Here is an 18,784-nt window from a genome sequence, read left to right as displayed (position 1 = left end):
AGTCATTCACCTTGAATGAACAATAGTAAAGAGATGTTGTGCCTCTGCATCCAGCATCCAGGGGCCACTATGCACGTTAACAATATTCCAACATTCTGATGTACATTGTGGTATACCTACTGAATGCCACATCAAGGATGAAAATGATACCAAAAAGCTGGTTGTCTGGTGGAGACTCGATTATATAAAAGCTGCCTTCATATAGCTGAAATATTGTGCGGCGTCAAAGGACAAACAAACAAACGAACTAAAAGATTAAGAATTTATATATAATCATTTGTCACATAAAACACAAGTATTTCTCGATTACAATCAATATGAGTATTTCGGTTCTTTGATTGATGTTGACACCAACCACTTTTTGTCTCCAAGGACAAATATAATTGGTAAGAATTTCAGCAACAGTTCAAATATACATGTATATCTGTTAAGCCGACGCATTGTGGGTGTAGCTGTGCATGTAGAACCGCAACATCATGGTATTGAAAAGAGACAACTCCTGCATATATGACTAAGAGCAGATTTCAAACTGATTCCATGTCTTCAGAGTAGCTGTACTCTTTTGCAGTTCCTTGTGTATACCTCGACTCCTGTGGATTCCTGGTTGGAGTCATCTTCCCGAGGCAAGTGAGTTAACTGACTATAAAAATCTAGTTTCCACCATTCAAAATTTCTTTATGGTTTTAAGGTTTGTGCCCTGTGCCCCTCTTCATACAGCAGATTATTATTGGACCCCATGGGTCAGTTCATTGCCCAGTTCATGAATTTTGTCAGGTTGTTGTCCATGAGAAGAACGCTGGGTCAGTGGCGAGTCAGGTCCTGAGCTTGACCTGTACTTCGTAGGGCAGAGGTTGCCGTGTTAATCCATTGTTGGCGTCCATGCTATATTCCTTCACTTCTGGTGGTTGCAAGATGCTGCACTTCTGTAGGATTCCAGTGAACAAAAGAAACATTTCGTTCCTGGCCAGAGACTCCCCAAGACACTTCCGCCGACCAGTGGAGAAGGGAAGGAACTCCTCCAGGAGGGATTTGTTGATCTGACCGGAAGCGTCAAGGAAACGCTCGGGTCGGAAGACATGCGGATCACCCCATACTTCTGGGTCATGGCTCATGGAGTACAGGTTGATGAAGATAACAGTGTTTTTGTTGATACTGTATCCCCCGAGATTGGTATCGGTGGTAGTGAGGTGAGGGAGACTGAGAGGTGCCAGTGCCACAAACCGGTTGATCTCATGAAGCACTGCGGCGGTGTAAACCAGCTGACCTCTATCCAAGATACTGGGTCGTCTCCCGCTGCCCACAACGTCGTCCAATTCTTCCTGCACCCGCCTCTGCACTTTTGGATTGGCGGCCATCAGCAGTAACATCCACCTGGTGGTTGAAGCAATTGTCTCAAAACCTGCCCCAAAGAGGTCGTTAAGCGTAGACAAAACCCTTTCCTTGGACAGCTTAGAGTCTTCCTCACTTACAGATATCAATCTGTCCGTGATGTCACGCATGTTATCACTAGAGAAGTTTGTTTTGTGTTCAATGATCTTCTTTTCACTTGCGTCAATACTTGTTTGGATGAGTGTTGTAAATGCCTTCACTTTCCAGGGCATGAGATAGCGGAGCCAGGGCATGACATCAACAGGGTTTCCGGCACCGACGAATTCCGCGAATGCAGCCGAGTTTAATATGAAATCAGCGAAATCCTTGTCTTCCCGGATGTTTTCTTGTCTGCCGTAGCACAGTTGGTAGATGACGCTTCCAACGGAGTGGTAGATGTATTCCCGAGGGTTGAATGTAGCTCCCTGCTCAGACATGAAGTCATCCACGAGAATGTCTACTTCTTCGTGAATCATATCTTCTATAGGATTTGACTTGGCATTCGAGAACTCGGTCAGGACTTTCATGCCAATTTTCCTATGAATTTTCCAGTGTTCGCCATACTCACCAAAGCCAATACTTTCACCGTTGCTGATAATCTGTGCTGACAAGAACTGGGGTCTACCTGAGAAGTCCTCGCAAGACTTATGTAGAGCTTCCTTAATGGCCTGCTTGCCATTTATAACCACGGCCGACCAACTACCCAACTGGATCTGGAAGATGTTTCCGAACCTTTCCTTCATCTTCATGAAGGTCACGTAGGGTTCGTTTCCCAGTAGCGGGAGGTGTCCAATAATAGGGAACCCCCAGGGACCAGGAGGAGGGGGTTTCAGGTCAGAGGTAAACTGTTTCACCACTTTCATTGCTAGCAATGACGCCATAAAGGTTACCATGCCAACCTGCATTTCTGTTGACTTCAAAAATGTTGACATCAGTTGAACTGGGGAAGATGAGGAATCCATGTTGAATCCTGTAAAAGGAGAAATAAAATAAGAAGGTATAAGTAAAACTTGAGACGAGTAGTAATGGAAAAGTATAACGTTATGATATGTGATATCATTCTAGCTCCGCCAAATTCAGATACTCGGTAAATATCTGCCATTATCATGTTAATATACTTCCCTAAAAGAAGGGGACACTATCACGTCTCCCGATCATGTACTAGACGTGCTCTATGGGAGAAAGGTCAGGACTCAAAGCTGGATATTGCAATCTGGTGATGCTTTTCTGCTGGAGGTAGTCCATTACAATACGTGCGTGGTGGGAAAGAGTGTTATTGTTTTGAAAGACAAAACGTGGACAAGCATGGCGCGCAAGCAGCAGGTAGCACAACTATTGGCGCCAATATTTTGCCTCGGTCGTACTGTCAAGTCAACATTCCATGGACAACATGCAGTAGCGCTCTTCTAGTCACAGTGATCCCGCCTCATATCGGTACAAATCAATCCCTAAATCTGTCACGTTTGATATCTGGCAAGAATGTGTCGACGAAAATTCAGATGATTTCTAGTCCAGCCCCCAGCCCCCCAACATAGTGCACAGCACTATTCAATCAGAGCCCATCTTTCCACTGACTATGAACAAACTGTTCTAGTTTTATAAGTATCTACAACATTTACACATACCACAATAAATAAAAGCCACCTCAAAACATTTAGTGTCAAATTTCTCTCAACATCTCTCGAGGACAGTTTTAAGCTTAATCTTCAGTGATTGAACATAGTAAGACTGGTCTCATAGCACACTTGAATGTCAAATATATTACTGGGATATGGCGGTCCGATTTTGATAATATAAGTTCATGTTTACGCAACAAGGACGTGTGTTTGACAGTAACAATATGCATACAATGTCATTAATTAAATCAGGACCATAGATTCCTGCGAAATACTGCTCTGACGACAATGCACACCAAGACAACTACGCAATATACAGTACTTACAGTGTTTCGTCACGATGCACTGTCCTGTCTCTGCGATGGCCCTGCTCGGAGTGTGTCGAATGTGTCAAGTGAACGCCAGGCCATGAAACGCGACCAGGTTGCTTTGCGCGCGATATCGAGTTCAAACGGGGGTCAAGCCTTACAACGCTTACCTAACTCCCAGAGACGGATCCATTTCTTTAGAGGGGTGTGTGTGTGTGTGTGTGATGGGGGTGGGGGGTGGGGGGCGGGTCACATATCAGCGGGTGGGTGGGTGTCGTGGGACAGGCTGTGCGTGTATGTATCGTGGGGTGTGGTGAGTGGTCGTGTCGGTTGTGATAGGTGGGAGTGTTCAAATTAGTGATGAATTCGGGTCAATATCAATCACAAGTTTGTTTGCTCCAGGCTCATACATGTATGTTCACAGACTGTTGTGCTGTGGCTGGAATATTGCTGACATAAGAACCGAGACATTGTGTTTGCGTCACTTGCACAAATAGCATGAATACGGGATGGCTTGAGGTGAAAATATGGGACGCTATATCAGCACCTTTATCTCATCTCTGGGAAATCGTGTATAACACCAAGAGAGTCGCCTGCCGCATTCGAGTTAAACAATTGTTGGCGTACAGTGCACCACCTTGTAGCACCACCCTGTAGCAGCATGCACCACCTTGTAGCACCACCCTGTTGCACCACAGCCACCTTGAAGTACCATGCACCACCCTGTAGCACCACCCTGTAGCACCACCCTGTAGCACCACCTTGTAACACCAGCTTGTAGCACCACCTTGTAGCACCATGCACCACCCTGTAGCACCACCCTGTAGCACCTCCTTGTAGCACCACCTTGTAGCACCACTCTGTACCACCACCTTGTAGCACCACCCTGTTGCACCACAGCCACCCTGGAGTACCATGCACCACCCTGTAGCACCACCTTGTAGCACCTCATTGTAGCACCACCTTGTAGCACCTCCCTGTAGCACCAACCTGTAGCACCATGCACCACCCTGTAGCACCACCTTATAGCACCATGCACCACTCTGTAGCACCACCTTGTAGCACCACCCTGTAGCACCAACCTGTAGCACCATGCACCTCCCTGCAGCACCACCTTGTAGCACCACCCTGTAGCACCAACCTGTAGCACCATGCACCTCCCTGTTGCACCACCTTGTAGCACAACCTTGTAGCACCTCATTGTAGCACCTCCCTGTAGCACCAACCTGTAGCACCATGCACAACCCTGTAGCACCACCTTGTAGCACCACCTTGTAGCACCTCATTGTAGCACCTCCCTGTAGCACCAACCTGTAGCACCATGCATCTCCCTGTAGCACCACCTTGTAGCACCACCCTGTAGCACCAACCTGTAGCACCATGGACCTCCCTGTAGCACCACCTTGTAGCACCTCATTGTAGCACCACCTTGTAGCACCTCCCTGTAGCACCAACCCGTAGCACCATGCACCACCCTGTAGCACCACCTTATAGCACCATGCACCACCCTGTAGCACCACCTTATAGCACCATACACCACCCTGTAGCACCACCTTATAGCACAATGCACCACCCTGTAGCACCACCTTGTAGCACCTCTGCACTGGTACATAAATTCCATTCCAACATTGTGGTTGTTATCAAGGGAGATAATTCATGTCTTCTCGGTAGTGTTTTATGCAGTTGTAATCTAGTTAAAGGGCAAACACACTCCAACTTTGAAATATGGGTGGGCTGTTTCTTGGCGGATTCAAAGTGTGCTTACTGTGGATATAATATCGACTGATTGGCATGTGGTGAATACGAGGGCTACGTGTATCGGCGGTGGCTAGACGACTGCAAGTTGGAGCATTATTATTGTTGCCATTTGAACACAGAAAGTGCATGATTAGAGAGTATGCAGCTAACCGCGAGGAATTATGGTTTCTCTGTCCTGAATAACGGAATGGTCATGAGCTTTTGGGGATAATCAGGATAATTTACAGTAATTATGAATTATTGAAGAAAAATGTATTGCTGAACTGAAGTCAGGCTATGTTTCTGAACCTTTTAAGTTTTGTTCACATCCATGCAACATTATTGCTTTGACTGATTAAAGATCTTTGATACTGGCTCAAATCAGAACAAAACTATGATTATATCATGTTTTCAAGGTAGAGCTATATTTGCTGTAGATTTGATACCGCTAAATTAAATTTGAAACCAAATACAAAGTACTTTCCTGTAAAGATGATCCCGATGCTAATTCTGCAATCACACCAACTGTTTAAATCAGATGTTATTATTGTAATTTGAAACCTCTGATTCACCAATCAGTATTGAGTATTAATAATTTCCACAAACATGGTAGAATTGACATTTACTAGACCTGGTGAATGAACATTCGCCTTCCTTTTATCAAGTGTTAACTTGTACCGGGGCAAATATTTATCCGATGTTAATTGTAAGACATCACAAAGTATCAGAGTGGTGAACTTGAATTACCAGCAAGGCCAAAAGCCTCCTACCTTTCACGAGCCTTTTGATAGAGATAATCAGCCGAGAGTGTTTCTTTACCGTAAATAAATATTAGGCATCAATAATGTGACAATGACTGCAGTGAGGTTAATATCTACTATTGATTACAGGCACAATTTTTGGGAATTTTAAAAATATTTTTCATTTCATATTAATTGCAGAACTAAGGTTCCAAATATTGTAACAATTCTCCCAAAATAACATGGTTAGCGCCCTGTGTGTATGTTTGCCACGGTTGGCGCCCTGTGTGTATGTTTGACAGGGCTGGCACCCTGCTAATGATGTGTATGTTTCAAAGGGTTGACGCCCTGCTAATGATGTGGATGTTCGCCATGGTTGGTGCCCTGCTAATGATGTGGATGTTCGACATGGTTGGTGCCCTGCTAATGGTGTTTACGTGTCACAGGTTTGGCGCCCTGCTGATGGTGTGTATGTTTGACATGGTTGGCGCCCTCTAATGGGCGTGTATGTTTGACATGGTTGGCGCCCTGTGTGTATGTTTGACATGGTTGGCGCCCTCTTATGGTGTGTTTGTTTGACAAGGTTGGCACCCTTCTAATGGTTTGTATGTTTCACATGGTTTGCGCCCTGCTAATGGTGTGTATGTTTCACATGGTTGGCGCCCTGTTGATGGTGTGTATGTTTGACATGGTTGGCGCCCTGCTAATGGTGTGTATGTTTGACATGGTTGGCGCCCTGCTAATGGTGTTTACGTGTCACAGGTTTGGCGCCTTGTGTGTATGTTTGACATGGTTGGCGCCCTCTAACGGGTGTGTATGTTTGACATGGTTGGCGCCCTGCTAATTGTGTGTATGTTTGACATGGTTGGCGCCCTGCTAATGGTGTTTACGTGTCACAGGTTTGGCGCCTTGTGTGTATGTTTGACATGGTTGGCGCCCTCTAACGGGTGTGTATGTTTGACATGGTTGGCGCCCTGCTAATTGTGTGTATGTTTGACATGGTTGGCGCCCTGCTAATGGTGTTTACGTGTCACAGGTTTGGCGCCTTGTGTGTATGTTTGACATGGTTGGCACCCTCTAACGGGTGTGTATGTTTCACATGGTTGGCGCCCTCTAACGGGTGTGTATGTTTGACATGGTTGGCACCCTCTAACGGGTGTGTATGTTTGACATGGTTGGCGCCCTGCTAATGGTGTTTATGTTTGACATGGTTTGCGCCTTGCTAATGGTGTGTATGTTTGACATGGCTGGCGCCCTGCTAATGGTGTGTATGTTTGACATGGTTGGCGCCCTGTTAATGGTGTGTATGTTTGACATGACTGGCATCCTGCTAATGGTGTGTATGTTTGACATGACTGGCATCCTGCTAATGGTGGGTATGTTTGACATGGTTGAGGCCAACTAATGGTGGGTATGTTAGACATGGTTGGCATCCTGCTAATGGTATGTATGTTTGACATGGTTGGGGCCTGCTAATGGTGGGTATGTTTGACATGGTTGGGGCCTGCTAATGGTGGGTATGTTTGACATGGTTGGGGCCTGCTAATGGTGGGTATGTTTGACATGGTTGGCATCCTGCTAATGGTGTGTATGTTTGACATGGTTGGCGCCCTGTTAATGGTGTGTATGTTTGACATGACTGGCATCCTGCTAATGGTGGGTATGTTTGCAGGACGGAGGCAAGCAGCTGCAGGAGGGGACGGAGGAGAACACCACCATCACCCAGATGGACCTGAGACTGACCGAGTGTGGCCAGGAGTCCGAGTACTGCATCAACCAGATCCTGCATCGCAACCAGGAGCAGGAGCGGGAGGCCAACATCCGGGACATGGAGGCTCACACGCCCAAGATGAAGAAGATCGCTCAGCCTCAGGCGGCTCACCGATACAAGAGCTCTGCAATCATAAGAGTGGCATAGGCGGAGACATATTGGGAGGGGGGACTTTCAGGGCTATTTTTTGTTTTGGCAGGGGATTTGATGAAGAGAAAGTATGTTTTTTGTTTTGCTGCAGGTAATTAAATTTCATTGTAAGTTAATATGGGAAGTGTATGTCAAAGTGTAATCTGTGTTGAAGGCACGAGATATATCATGAGATATATTTCTTGTTGGTATTTTTGAAAAAGATTGTGATCGATTTACTATTGTAAGATATATAATGTATGTGTTTTGGGGAATATTGGTGGATGTAACTCTATCAAATACCAGGAAGTCATTTACTAAATTATGTCTGATTGATTCTTATAATGATTATATACAAGTGTCAAATGTCAATACCAGTATTTGAAATCATGCATCTTTAATGTTACACATTGTCACATTTTGATGGATGAATTTGCTTTTCATAACTTACCCAACCAAATATACAATCGTGAAATCTTGCTTTAAAATAACATTTAAATGTAAGATTCTTAATGAGATATGAATGTTTACAACATGACATCCTTTAGTTATAAAAAGTTATCACCAAATGTTTGCAACAATATTAACCATGAGGTGTTTTGATGATGACAAACATGACATTTGGAAGTTTTATGCTTGTACCAGTCATGTATTAAAGTTTCCACCAAACCTAGAGCAATATCATCTTTCTGAGGCAAGGGAGTTAACTGAGTATTAGAGTCCAGCTCCCACCCTTGCCGAACTAGGCTGGTATTATGGAGTTACTTTTTGGCTGGAGTAACGAGTCTATGCATAGTCCAATCGAAATATCTCAACGAAATCGAAATCCGGTTCATAAACTGTCCAGGAGATTTCGGTCGATTGCAGGATTTGTAAAGCATGTGCACCACCACGGTATTACAAACTGCTACGAGTATTACCTTCATTGTTTCATCCTAACTTCTGGCTGGTGTCAAGGTGGTGCATGGTGCTACAGAACGGTGCATGAGGCTATAGGGTGGTGCATGGTTCTACAAGGTGGTGCATAGTCTCTTCAAGGTGATGCAAGGTACTACAAGGTGGTGCATGGTTCTACAGGGTGGTGCTACAAGGTGGTGCATGGTGCTACAAGGCGGTACTACAAGGTGGTGCATGGTGCTACAAGGTGGTGCTACAAAGTGGTGCTTAGTGCTAAAAGGTGGTGCATGGTACTACAAAGTGTTGAATGGTACTGCAAGGTGGTGCATGGTTTTACAGGGTGGTACTACAAAGTGTTGCATGGTACTGCAAGGTGGTGAATGGTTCTACAAGGTGGTGCTACAAGGTGGTCCATGGTACTACAAGGTGGTCCATGGTTCTACAAGGTGGTGCATGGTGCTACAAGGTGGTGAATTGTACTACAAGTCGGTGCATGGTGCTACAAGTCGGTGCATGGTTCTACAAAGTGTTGAATGGTACTACAAGGTGGTCCATGGTTCTACAAGGTGGTGCATGGTGCTACAAGGTTGTGCATGGTTCTACAAGGTGGTGCATGGTGCTACAAGGTGGTTCTACAAGTCGGTGCATGGTGCTACAAGGTGGTCCATGGTACTACAAGGGGATGCATGGTTCTACAAGGTGGTCCATGGTACTACAAGGGGATGCATGGTGCTACAAGGTGGTCCATGGTACTACAAGGGGATGCATGGTGCTACAAGGTGGTCCATGGTACTACAAGGGGATGCATGGTGCTACAAGGTGGTCCATGGTACTACAAGGGGATGCATGGTGCTACAAGGTGGTCCATGGTACTACAAGGGGATGCATGGTGCTACAAGGTGGTCCATGGTACTACAAGGGGATGCATGGTTCTACAAGGTGGTTCTACAAGGTGGTGCAAGGTGCTACAAGGGGATGCATGGTTCTACAAGGTGGTGCATGGTGCTACGAGGTGGTGAATTGTACTACAAGTCGGTGCATGGTTCTACAAAGTGTTGCAAGGTGCTACAAGGGGATGCATGGTTCTACAAGGTGGTGTATGGTGCTACAAGGTTGTGCTACAGGGTGGTGCATGGTATTACAAACTGCTACGAGTATTACCTTCATTGATTCATCCTAACTTCTGGATGGTGTCAAGGTGGTGCATGGTGATACAGAACGGTGCATGAGGCTATAGGGTGGTGCATGGTTCTACAGGGTGGTGCTACAAAGTGCTGCATGGTGCTACAAGGCGGTACTACAAGGTGGTGCATGGTGCTACAGAACGGTGCATGAGGCTATAGGGTGGTGCATGGTTCTACAGGGTGGTGCTACAAAGTGCTGCATGGTGCTACAAGGCGGTACTACAAGGTGGTGCATGGTGCTACAAGGTGGCGCATGATACTACAAGGTGGTGCTTGGTGCTACAAGGTGGTGCATGGTTCTACAAGGTGGTGCTACAAAGTGGTGCTTAGTGCTAAAAGGTGGTGCATGGTACTACAAAGTGTTGAATGGTACTGCAAGGTGGTGCATGGTTCTACAGGGTGGTACTACAAAGTGTTGCATGGTACTGCAAGGTGGTGAATGGTTCTACAAGGTGGTGCTACAAGGTGGTCCATGGTACTACAAGGTGGTGCATGGTGCTACAAGGTGGTGAATTGTACTACAAGTCGGTGCATGGTTCTACAAAGTGTTGAATGGTACTGCAAGGTGGTGCATGGTTCTACAAGGTGGTACTACAAAGTGTTGCATGGTACTGCAAGGTGGTGAATGGTTCTACAAGGTGGTGCTACAAGGTGGTGCATGGTGCTACAAGGTGGTCCATGGTACTACAAAGTGTTGCAAGGTGCTACAAGGGGATGAATGGTTCTACAAGGTGGTGCTACAAGGTGGTGCTACAAGGTGGTCCATGGTACTACAAAGTGTTGCAAGGTGCTACAAGGGGATGAATGGTTCTACAAGGTGGTGCTACAAGGTGGTGCTACAAGGTGGTCCATGGTACTACAAAGTGTTGCAAGGTACTGCAAGGTGGTGAATGGTTCTACAAGGTGGTGCTACAAGGTGGTGCATGGTACTACAAGGTGGTGCTACAAGGTGGTCCATGGTACTACAAGGTGGTGCATGGTGCTACAAGGTGGTCCATGGTACTACAAGGTGGTGAATGGTTCTACAAGGTGGTTCTACAAGGTGGTGCAAGGTGCTACAAGGTGGTCCATGGTACTACAAGGTGGTGCATGGTGCTACAAGGTGGTCCATGGTACTACAAGGTGGTGAATGGTTCTACAGGGGGGTACTACAAGGTGGTCCATGGTACTGCAAGGTGGTGAATGGTTCTACAAGGTGGTGCTACAAGGTGGTCCATGGTACTACAAGGTGGTGCATGGTTCTACAAGGTGGTGCATGGTGCTACAAGGTGGTGAATTGTACTACAAGTCGGTGCATGGTTCTACAAAGTGTTGCAAGGTGCTACAAGGGGATGCATGGTTCTACAAGGTGGTGTATGGTGCTACAAGGTTGTGCTACAGGGTGGTGCATGGTGCTACAAGGGGATGCATGGGGAAACAAGATGGTGTATGGTGCTACAAGGTTGTGCTACAGGGTGGTGCAAGGTGCCACAGGGTGGTGCATGGTTCTACAAGGTGGTGTATGGTGCTACAAGGTTGTGCTACAGGGTTGTGCATGGTTCTATAGGGTGGTCCTACACGGTGGTGCATGGTGCTACAAGGTGGTGCTACAGGGTGGCGCATGGTCCTACACGGTGGTGCATGGTGCTATAGGGTGGTACTACAAGGTGGTGCATGGTGCTACAAGGTGGTGCTTGGTGCTATAGTGTGGTACTACAAGGTGGTGCATGGTGCTACAAGGTGGTGCTACAGGGTGGCGCATGGTCCTACACAGTGGTGCATGGTACTTCTAGGTGTCTGTGGTGCTACAAAGTGGTGCATGGTGCTACAGGGTGGTGCTACAAGGTGGTGCGCTGTACGCCAACAATTGTTAAACTCGAGTGCGTGCAGGCGCACTCTCTTGGTGTTCTACACGATTCCACAGAGAGGAGATAAAGTTGATGATATAGCGTCCCATATTTTCACCTCAAGCCACCCCCCTATTCATGCTATTTGTGTTCGGCCACCCATATCCTGAAAGGAGCACATGGATGTCCCATGTGATGTTGATGGTTATGAAACGAAATGGTTATGAAACATTTGTATATACATAGAAACTGGGTTAATGTTATAAATTTATTTACACAAAAAAAACAGAAAGATACATTTGAAGCAATCTGAAACAATACAAAAGCTATATTAGTTTGTTTTTTTCGATTCTAGGGCATCGACAATCCCAGCGAGTTGGCAATATGATGTATATGTTGGTTGGTTGGTTGGTTTGTTGTTTAACGCCGCACTCAGCAATATTCAAGCTATATGACGGTGGTCTGTAAATAATCTGGTCTGGACCAGACATTCCAGTGATTAATATCATGACCATCGATGGACGCAATTGGGATCGATGACATGCATCAACCAAGTCAGCGAGCCTGACCACCCAATCCCGTTAGTCGCCTTTTACGACAAGCATAGTCGCCTTTTACGGCAAGTATGGGTTGCTGAAGACCTATTCTACCCCGGCGTCTTCACGGGCCTGATGTAAATATATATATATACAGGCTGGTGCATGGTGCTACAAGGTGGTTCTACAAGGTGGTGCATGTTGCTACAGGGTGGTGCATGGTTCTACAAGGTGGTGCATGTTGCTACAAGGTGGTGCATGGTTCTACAAGGTGGTGCATGGTGCTACAGGGTGGTGCATGGTTCTACAAGGTGGTGCATGGTTCTACAAGGTGGTGCATGTTGCTACAGGGTGGTGCATGGTTCTACAAGGTGGTGCATGGTGGTACAGGGTGGTGCATGGTGCTACAGGGTGGTGCATGGTTCTACAAGGTGGTGCATGGTGGTACAGGGTGGTGCATGGTTCTACAAGGTGGTTCTACAAGGTGGTGCATGGTGCTACAGGGTGGTGCATGGTTCTACAAGGTGGTGCATGGTGCTACAAGGTGGTGCATGGTGCTACAGGGTGGTGCATGGTTCTACAAGGTGGTGCATGGTGCTACAGGGTGGTGCATGGTGCTACAAGGTGGTTCTACAAGGTGGTGCATGGTGCTACAGGGTGGTGTATGGTTCTACAAGGTGGTGCATGGTGCTACAGGGTGGTGCATGGTGCTACAAGGTGGTTCTACAAGGAGGTGCATGGTGGTACAGGGTGGTGCATGGTTCTACAAGGTGGTGCTACAAGGTGGTGCATGGTGCTACAGGGTGGTGCTGGGTTCTACAAGGTGGTGCTACAAGGTGGTGCATGGTGGTACAGGGTGGTGCATGGTTCTACAAGGTGGTGCTACAAGGTGGTGCATGGTGCTACAGGGTGGTGCATGGTGCTACAAGGTGGTGCTACAAGGTGGTGCTACAAGGTGGTGCATGGTGGTACAGGGTGGTGCATGGTTCTACAAGGTGGTGCTACAAGGTGGTGCATGGTGGTACAGGGTGGTGCATGGTTCTACAAGGTGGTGCTACAAGGTGGTGCATGGTGCTACAGGGTGGTGCATGGTTCTACAAGGTGGTGCTACAGGGTGGTGCATGGTTCTACAAGGTGGTGCTACAAGGTGTTGCATGGTGCTACAAGGTGGTTCTACAAGGTGGTGCATGGTGCTAAAGGGTGGTGCATGGTTCTACAAGGTGGTGCATGGTGCTACAGGGTGGTGCATGGTTCTACAAGGTGGTTCTACAAGGTGGTGCATGGTGGTACAGGGTGGTGCATGGTTCTACAAGGTGGTGCTACAAGGTGGTGCATGGTGCTACAGGGTGGTGCATGGTTCTACAAGGTGGTGCTACAAGGTGGTGCATGGTGCTACAAGGTGGTTCTACAAGGTGGTACATGGTGCTACAGGGTGGTGCATGGTCCTACAAGGTGGTGCTACAAGGTGTTGCATGGTGTAACAAGGTGGTTCTACAAGGTGGTGCATGGTGCTACAAGGTGGTTCTACAAGGTGGTGCATGGTGCTACAGGGTGGTGCATGGTGCTACAAGGGGCTGCATGGTGCTACAGGATGGTGCATGGTTCTACAAGGTGGTGCTTGGTACTTCTAGGTGGCTGTGGTGCTACAAAGTGGAGCATGGTTCTACAGGGTGGTGCTACAAGGTGGTGCACTGTACGCCAACATTTGTTTAACTCGAGTGCGTGCAGGCGCACTCTCTTGGTGTTATACACGATTTCCCAGAGATGAGATAAAGGTATGATATAGCGGTATAGATATATGCTGATATAGCGTCACATATTTTCACCCACCCCCTATTCATGCTATTTGTGTTCGGCCACCCATATCCTGAAAGGAGCACATGGGTGTCCCATGTGATGTTGATGGTTATGAAATGAAATGGTTATGAAACATATGTATATACATAGAAACTGGGTTAATGTTATAAATTTATTTACACAAAAATAACTTTTAACAGATACATTTGAAACAATCTGAACCAATTGATATAAAAGCTATATTAGTTTGTTTTTTTCTATTCTAGGGCATCGATAATGCCAGCGAATTGGCAATAAGATATATACTTTTGTCACTGTTTTGTAGTAAGTGATTGCATGTGACGCAAACACAATGTCTCAGTTCTAATGTCAGCAATATTCCAGCCACAGCACAACAGTCTGTTAACATGTAAGTCCGGAGCAAACAAATTGTGATTGATATTGACCCGAATTCATCACTAATTTGAACACACCCACCTATCACAACCGACACAACCACTCACCACACCCCACGATACATACACGCTCAGCCTGTCCCACGACACCCACCCACCCGCTTAAATGTGAAAAACCCTTTTCCCCCTCCCCCTCTAAAGAAATGGATCCGCCCCTGGGAGTTAGGTAAGCGTTGTAAAGCTTGACCTCCGTTTGACCTCGATATCGCGCGCAAAGCAGCCTGGTCGCGTTTCATGGGCTGGCATTTACTTGACACATTCGACACTCTCCGAGCAGGGCCATCGCAGAGACAGGACAGTGCCTCCTGACGAAACACTGTGAGTACTGTATATGTTGCAGTTGCCTCTGTCTTGGTTTGCATTGTCGTCAGAGCAGTATTTCGCAGGAATCTATGGTCCTGATTTAATTAATGACATTGTACGTATATTTTTACTGTCAAACACACGTCCATGTAGCGAAAACATGAACTTATATTATCAAAATCGGACCGCCGTATCTCAGTAATAAATTTGACATTCAAGTGTCCGGTCTTACTATGTTCAATCACTGTAGATTGAGCGTCATACTGTCCTCGAGAGACGCAGAGAGAAATTTGACACTAAATGTTTTGAGGTGGCATTTATTGTGTTATGTGTTATTGTGTTGTAGATGATTGTAACAGAAAATTTGTAGATCTATAACAAATATTTGTAAAACTATGACAGTTTGTTCATATTCAGTGAAAGGATGGACTCCGATTGAATAGTATTGTGCACTATGTCAAACGGTGAGTTCCAAAATATCAAAATCCTCTCTCAGTGTGTGTGTGTGTGTGTGTGTGCGTGCGTGCGTGCATGCGTGCGTGCGTGCGTGTGTTTATGTGTGCGGATGGGGGGTGGGGGTAGGGGATGGGTGGGTTGTCAACATACAACATACTGCATTTGGTTTCCAAAAGGGGGTAGGGATGGGGGGTAGGGATGGGTGGTGGGGGGCAGGACTTGAAATCGTCTTAATGTTCTACGTGTTGTGCCACTGTTAACAGATCGACACATTCTAGCCAGACACCAAACGTGACAGATTTGGGGGCGGTTCTGTACCGATATGAGGCGGGATCACTATGACAAGTAGAGCGTCACTGCATGTTGTCGATAAAATGGTGGCTGTACTACCGAGGCAAAATAATGGCGCCAATAGTTGTGCTACTTGCTGCTTGCGCACCATGCTTGTCCACGTTTTTTTTTTCAAACGATAACGCTCTTTCCCACCACGCACGTATTGTAATGGACTACCTCCAGCAGAAAAGCATCACCAGATTGCAATATCCAGCCTTGACTACTGACCTTTCTCCCATAGAGCACGTCTGGTGCATGATCGGGAGACATGATAGTGTGCCTATTAGGGGAGTATATTAACACGATAATGGAAGTTACATGTATTTACCAAATATCTGAAACGAGCGGAGCTAGGATGATATCTCATATAAGAATGTTATACTTGTCGATCACTACTCGTCTCAGTCTATGCTCACAGCTTCTAATTTCATTTCTCTTTTTACAGGATTCAAAATGGATTCCTCACCTTCCCCAGTTAAACTGATGTTAACACTTTTGAAGTCAACAGAAATGCAGGTTGGCATGGTAACCTTTATTGCGTCATTGCTAGCAATGAAAGTGGTGAAAAAGTTTACCTCTGGCCGGAAACCCCCTCCTCCTGGTCCCTGGGGGTTCCCTATTATTGGACACCTCCCGCTACTGGGAAACGAACCCTACGTGACCTTCATGAAGATGAAGGAAAGGTTCGGAAACATCTTCCAGATCCAGTTGGGTAGTTGGTCGGCCGTGGTTATAAATGGCAAGCAGGCCATTAAAGAAGCTCTACATAACTCTGGTGAGGACTTCTCTGGTAGACCCCAGTTCATGTCCGCACAGACTATCAGCAACGGTGAAAGTATTGGCTTTGGTGAGTATGGCGAACAGTGGAAAATTCACAGAAAAATTGCCAACAAAGTCTTGACTGAGTTCTCGAATGCCAAGTCAAATCCTATAGAAGATATGATTCACGAAGAAGTAGACATTCTCGTGGATGACTTCATGTCTGAGCAGAGAGTAACATTCAACCCTCGGGATTACATCTACCTCTCCGTCGGTAGCGTCATCTACCAACTGTGCTACGGCAGACAAGAAAACATCCGGGAAGACAAGGATTTCGCTGATTTCATATTAAACTCAGCTGCATTCGCGGAATTCGTCAGTGCCGGAAACCCTGTTGATGTCATGCCCTGGCTCCGATATCTCATGCCCTGGAAAGTGAAGGCATTTACAACACTCATCCAAACAAGCATTGACGCAAATGAAAAGAAGATCAGTGAACACAAAAAAAACTTCTCTAGTGACAACATGCGTGACATCACGGACAGATTGATATCTGTAAGTGAGGAAGACTCCAGGTTGTCCAAGGAAAGGATTTTGTCTACGCTTAACGACCTCTTTGGGGCAGGTTTTGAGACAATTGCTTCAACCACCAGGTGGATGTTACTGCTGATGGCCGCCAATCCAAAAGTGCAGAGGCGGGTGCAGGAAGAACTGGACGACGTTGTGGGCAGCGGGAGACGACCCAGTATCTTGGATAGAGGTCAGCTGGTTTACACTGCCGCAGTGCTCAATGAGATCAACCGGTTTGTGGCACTGACACCTCTCAGTCTCCCTCACCTCACCACCACCGATACCAGTCTCGGGGGATACAGTATCAACAAAAACACTGTTATCTTCATCAACCTGTACTCCATGAGCCATGACCCAGAAGTATGGGGTGATCCGCATGTCTTCCGACCCGAGCGTTTCCTTGACGCTTCTGGTCAGATCAACAAGTCCCTCCTGGAGGAGTTCCTTCCCTTCTCCACTGGTCGGCGGAAGTGTCTTGGGGAGTCTCTGGCTAGGAACGAACTTTTTCTTTTGTTCACTGGAATCCTACAGAAGTGCAGCATCTTGCAACCACCAGAAGTGAAGGAATATAGCATGGACGCCAACAATGGATTAGCGCGCCAATGTCTACCCTACCAAGTACAGGTCAAGCTCAGGACCTGAATCGCCACTCATTTATTATTCTTCTCATGGATAACAACCTGACAAATTCATGAACTGGCCAAGAACGAAATCTTTCTTATGTTCGCTGGAATCCTACAGAAGTGCAGCATCCTGTAACCTCAAGATGTGAAGGAATACAGCATGGACGTCATGGGTGGAACAACGCGCCCTGACTCGCCATTCCTCACATGGACAACACCCTGAGAAAAATTCATGAACTGGACAGGGCCACAGGACACAAGCCTTAAAAAACAAAAATAAGTTTGGGAAGAGCAATGTTAATATATTGCCATGTGTGTCAAATGCCAGGACTCAAACAATACACTGAAACACCCTGCACAGTGCTCAGTAGCCCAGTAGATTCCCGCATCAAAGACCATCAGTCTCCAACAGCCAAAACAGACAGCAAATCAGCCCTCTCAGACCACCATCAAAGACTTCCTAGCCATCACATTCAGTTTGGCAAAGTCCAAATCCTCTCAACCAAACCTTAGGACTTACTCCTTATCTTAATCCTTACTGTACACCTGGCTTCATCACCCAGGTTTCATTGCCTGTGTGCTATTTGTTATCCTCACTGTACACCTGGCTTCATCACCCAGGTTTCATTACCTGTGTGCTATTTGTTATCCTCACTGTACACCTGGCTTCATCACCCAGGTTTCATTACCTGTGTGCTATTTGTTATCCTCACTGTACACCTGGCTTCATCACCCAGGTTTCATTACCTGTGTGCTATTTGTTATCCTCACTGTACACCTGGCTTCATCACCCAGGTTTCATTACCTGTGTGCTATTTGTTATCCTCACTGTACACCTGGCTTCATCACCCAGGTTTCATTACCTGTGTGCTATTTGTTATCCTCACTGTACACCTGGCTTCATCACCCAGGTTTCATTACCTGTGTGCTATTTGTTATCCTCACTGTACACCTGGCTTCATCACCCAGGTTTCATTACCTGTGTGCTATTTGTTATCCTCACTGTACACCTGGCTTCATCACCCAGGTTTCATTACCTGTGTGCTATTTGTTATCCTCACTGTACACCTGGCTTCATCACCCAGGTTTCATTACCTGTGTGCTATTTGTTATCCTCACTGTACACCTGGCTTCATCACCCAGGCTTCATTACCTGTGTGCTATTTGTTATCCTCACTGTACACCTGGCTTCATCACCCAGGCTTCATTACCTGTGTGCTATTTGTTATCCTCACTGTACACCTGGCTTTATCACCCAGGTTTCATTACCTGTGTGCTATTTGTTATCCTCACTGTACACCTGGCTTTATCACCCAGGTTTCATTACCTGTGTGCTATTTGTTATCCTCACTGTACACCTGGCTTTATCACCCAGG

The 18,784-nt window shown here is 46.4% G+C and overlaps 2 protein-coding genes across 2 annotated transcripts; one reads left to right on the top strand and one right to left on the bottom strand.

The window, feature by feature from the left end:
• Window positions 1-260: 260 nt before the first annotated feature.
• Window positions 261-3,466, bottom strand: LOC124152829 (cytochrome P450 1A1-like). The gene is made up of 2 exons (XM_046525876.2): window positions 3,311-3,466; window positions 261-2,338 (listed from the first exon to the last, which is right to left on the bottom strand). Exon 2 carries the CDS (start codon window positions 2,328-2,330, stop codon window positions 813-815), a length of 1,518 nt encoding a protein of 505 aa, XP_046381832.2. The 5' UTR covers window positions 2,331-2,338; window positions 3,311-3,466; the 3' UTR covers window positions 261-812.
• Window positions 3,467-14,580: 11,114 nt separating this feature from the next.
• LOC124152827 (cytochrome P450 1A1-like) lies at window positions 14,581-18,105 on the top strand. The gene is made up of 2 exons (XM_046525874.2): window positions 14,581-14,682; window positions 15,902-18,105. Exon 2 carries the CDS (start codon window positions 15,910-15,912, stop codon window positions 17,425-17,427), a length of 1,518 nt encoding a protein of 505 aa, XP_046381830.2. The 5' UTR covers window positions 14,581-14,682; window positions 15,902-15,909; the 3' UTR covers window positions 17,428-18,105.
• The last annotated feature ends 679 nt before the right edge of the window (window positions 18,106-18,784 follow it).

This window comes from Haliotis rufescens, unplaced genomic scaffold (genome assembly GCF_023055435.1).
Source record: "Haliotis rufescens isolate VD_foot unplaced genomic scaffold, xgHalRufe1.0.p SCAF_3, whole genome shotgun sequence".
NCBI lineage: Eukaryota > Metazoa > Mollusca > Gastropoda > Lepetellida > Haliotidae > Haliotis > Haliotis rufescens.
The sequence above is the reverse complement of the archived record's forward strand: the minus strand, read 5'-3'. Positions and strand labels throughout refer to the sequence as shown.

What these genes read in the sequence shown, in the direction of transcription:
- LOC124152829 (XM_046525876.2), bottom strand. Translation starts at nt 2,330, where the DNA reads ATGGATTCCTCATCTTCCCCAGTTCAACTGATGTCAACATTTTTGAAG.
- LOC124152827 (XM_046525874.2), top strand. Translation starts at nt 15,910, where the DNA reads ATGGATTCCTCACCTTCCCCAGTTAAACTGATGTTAACACTTTTGAAG.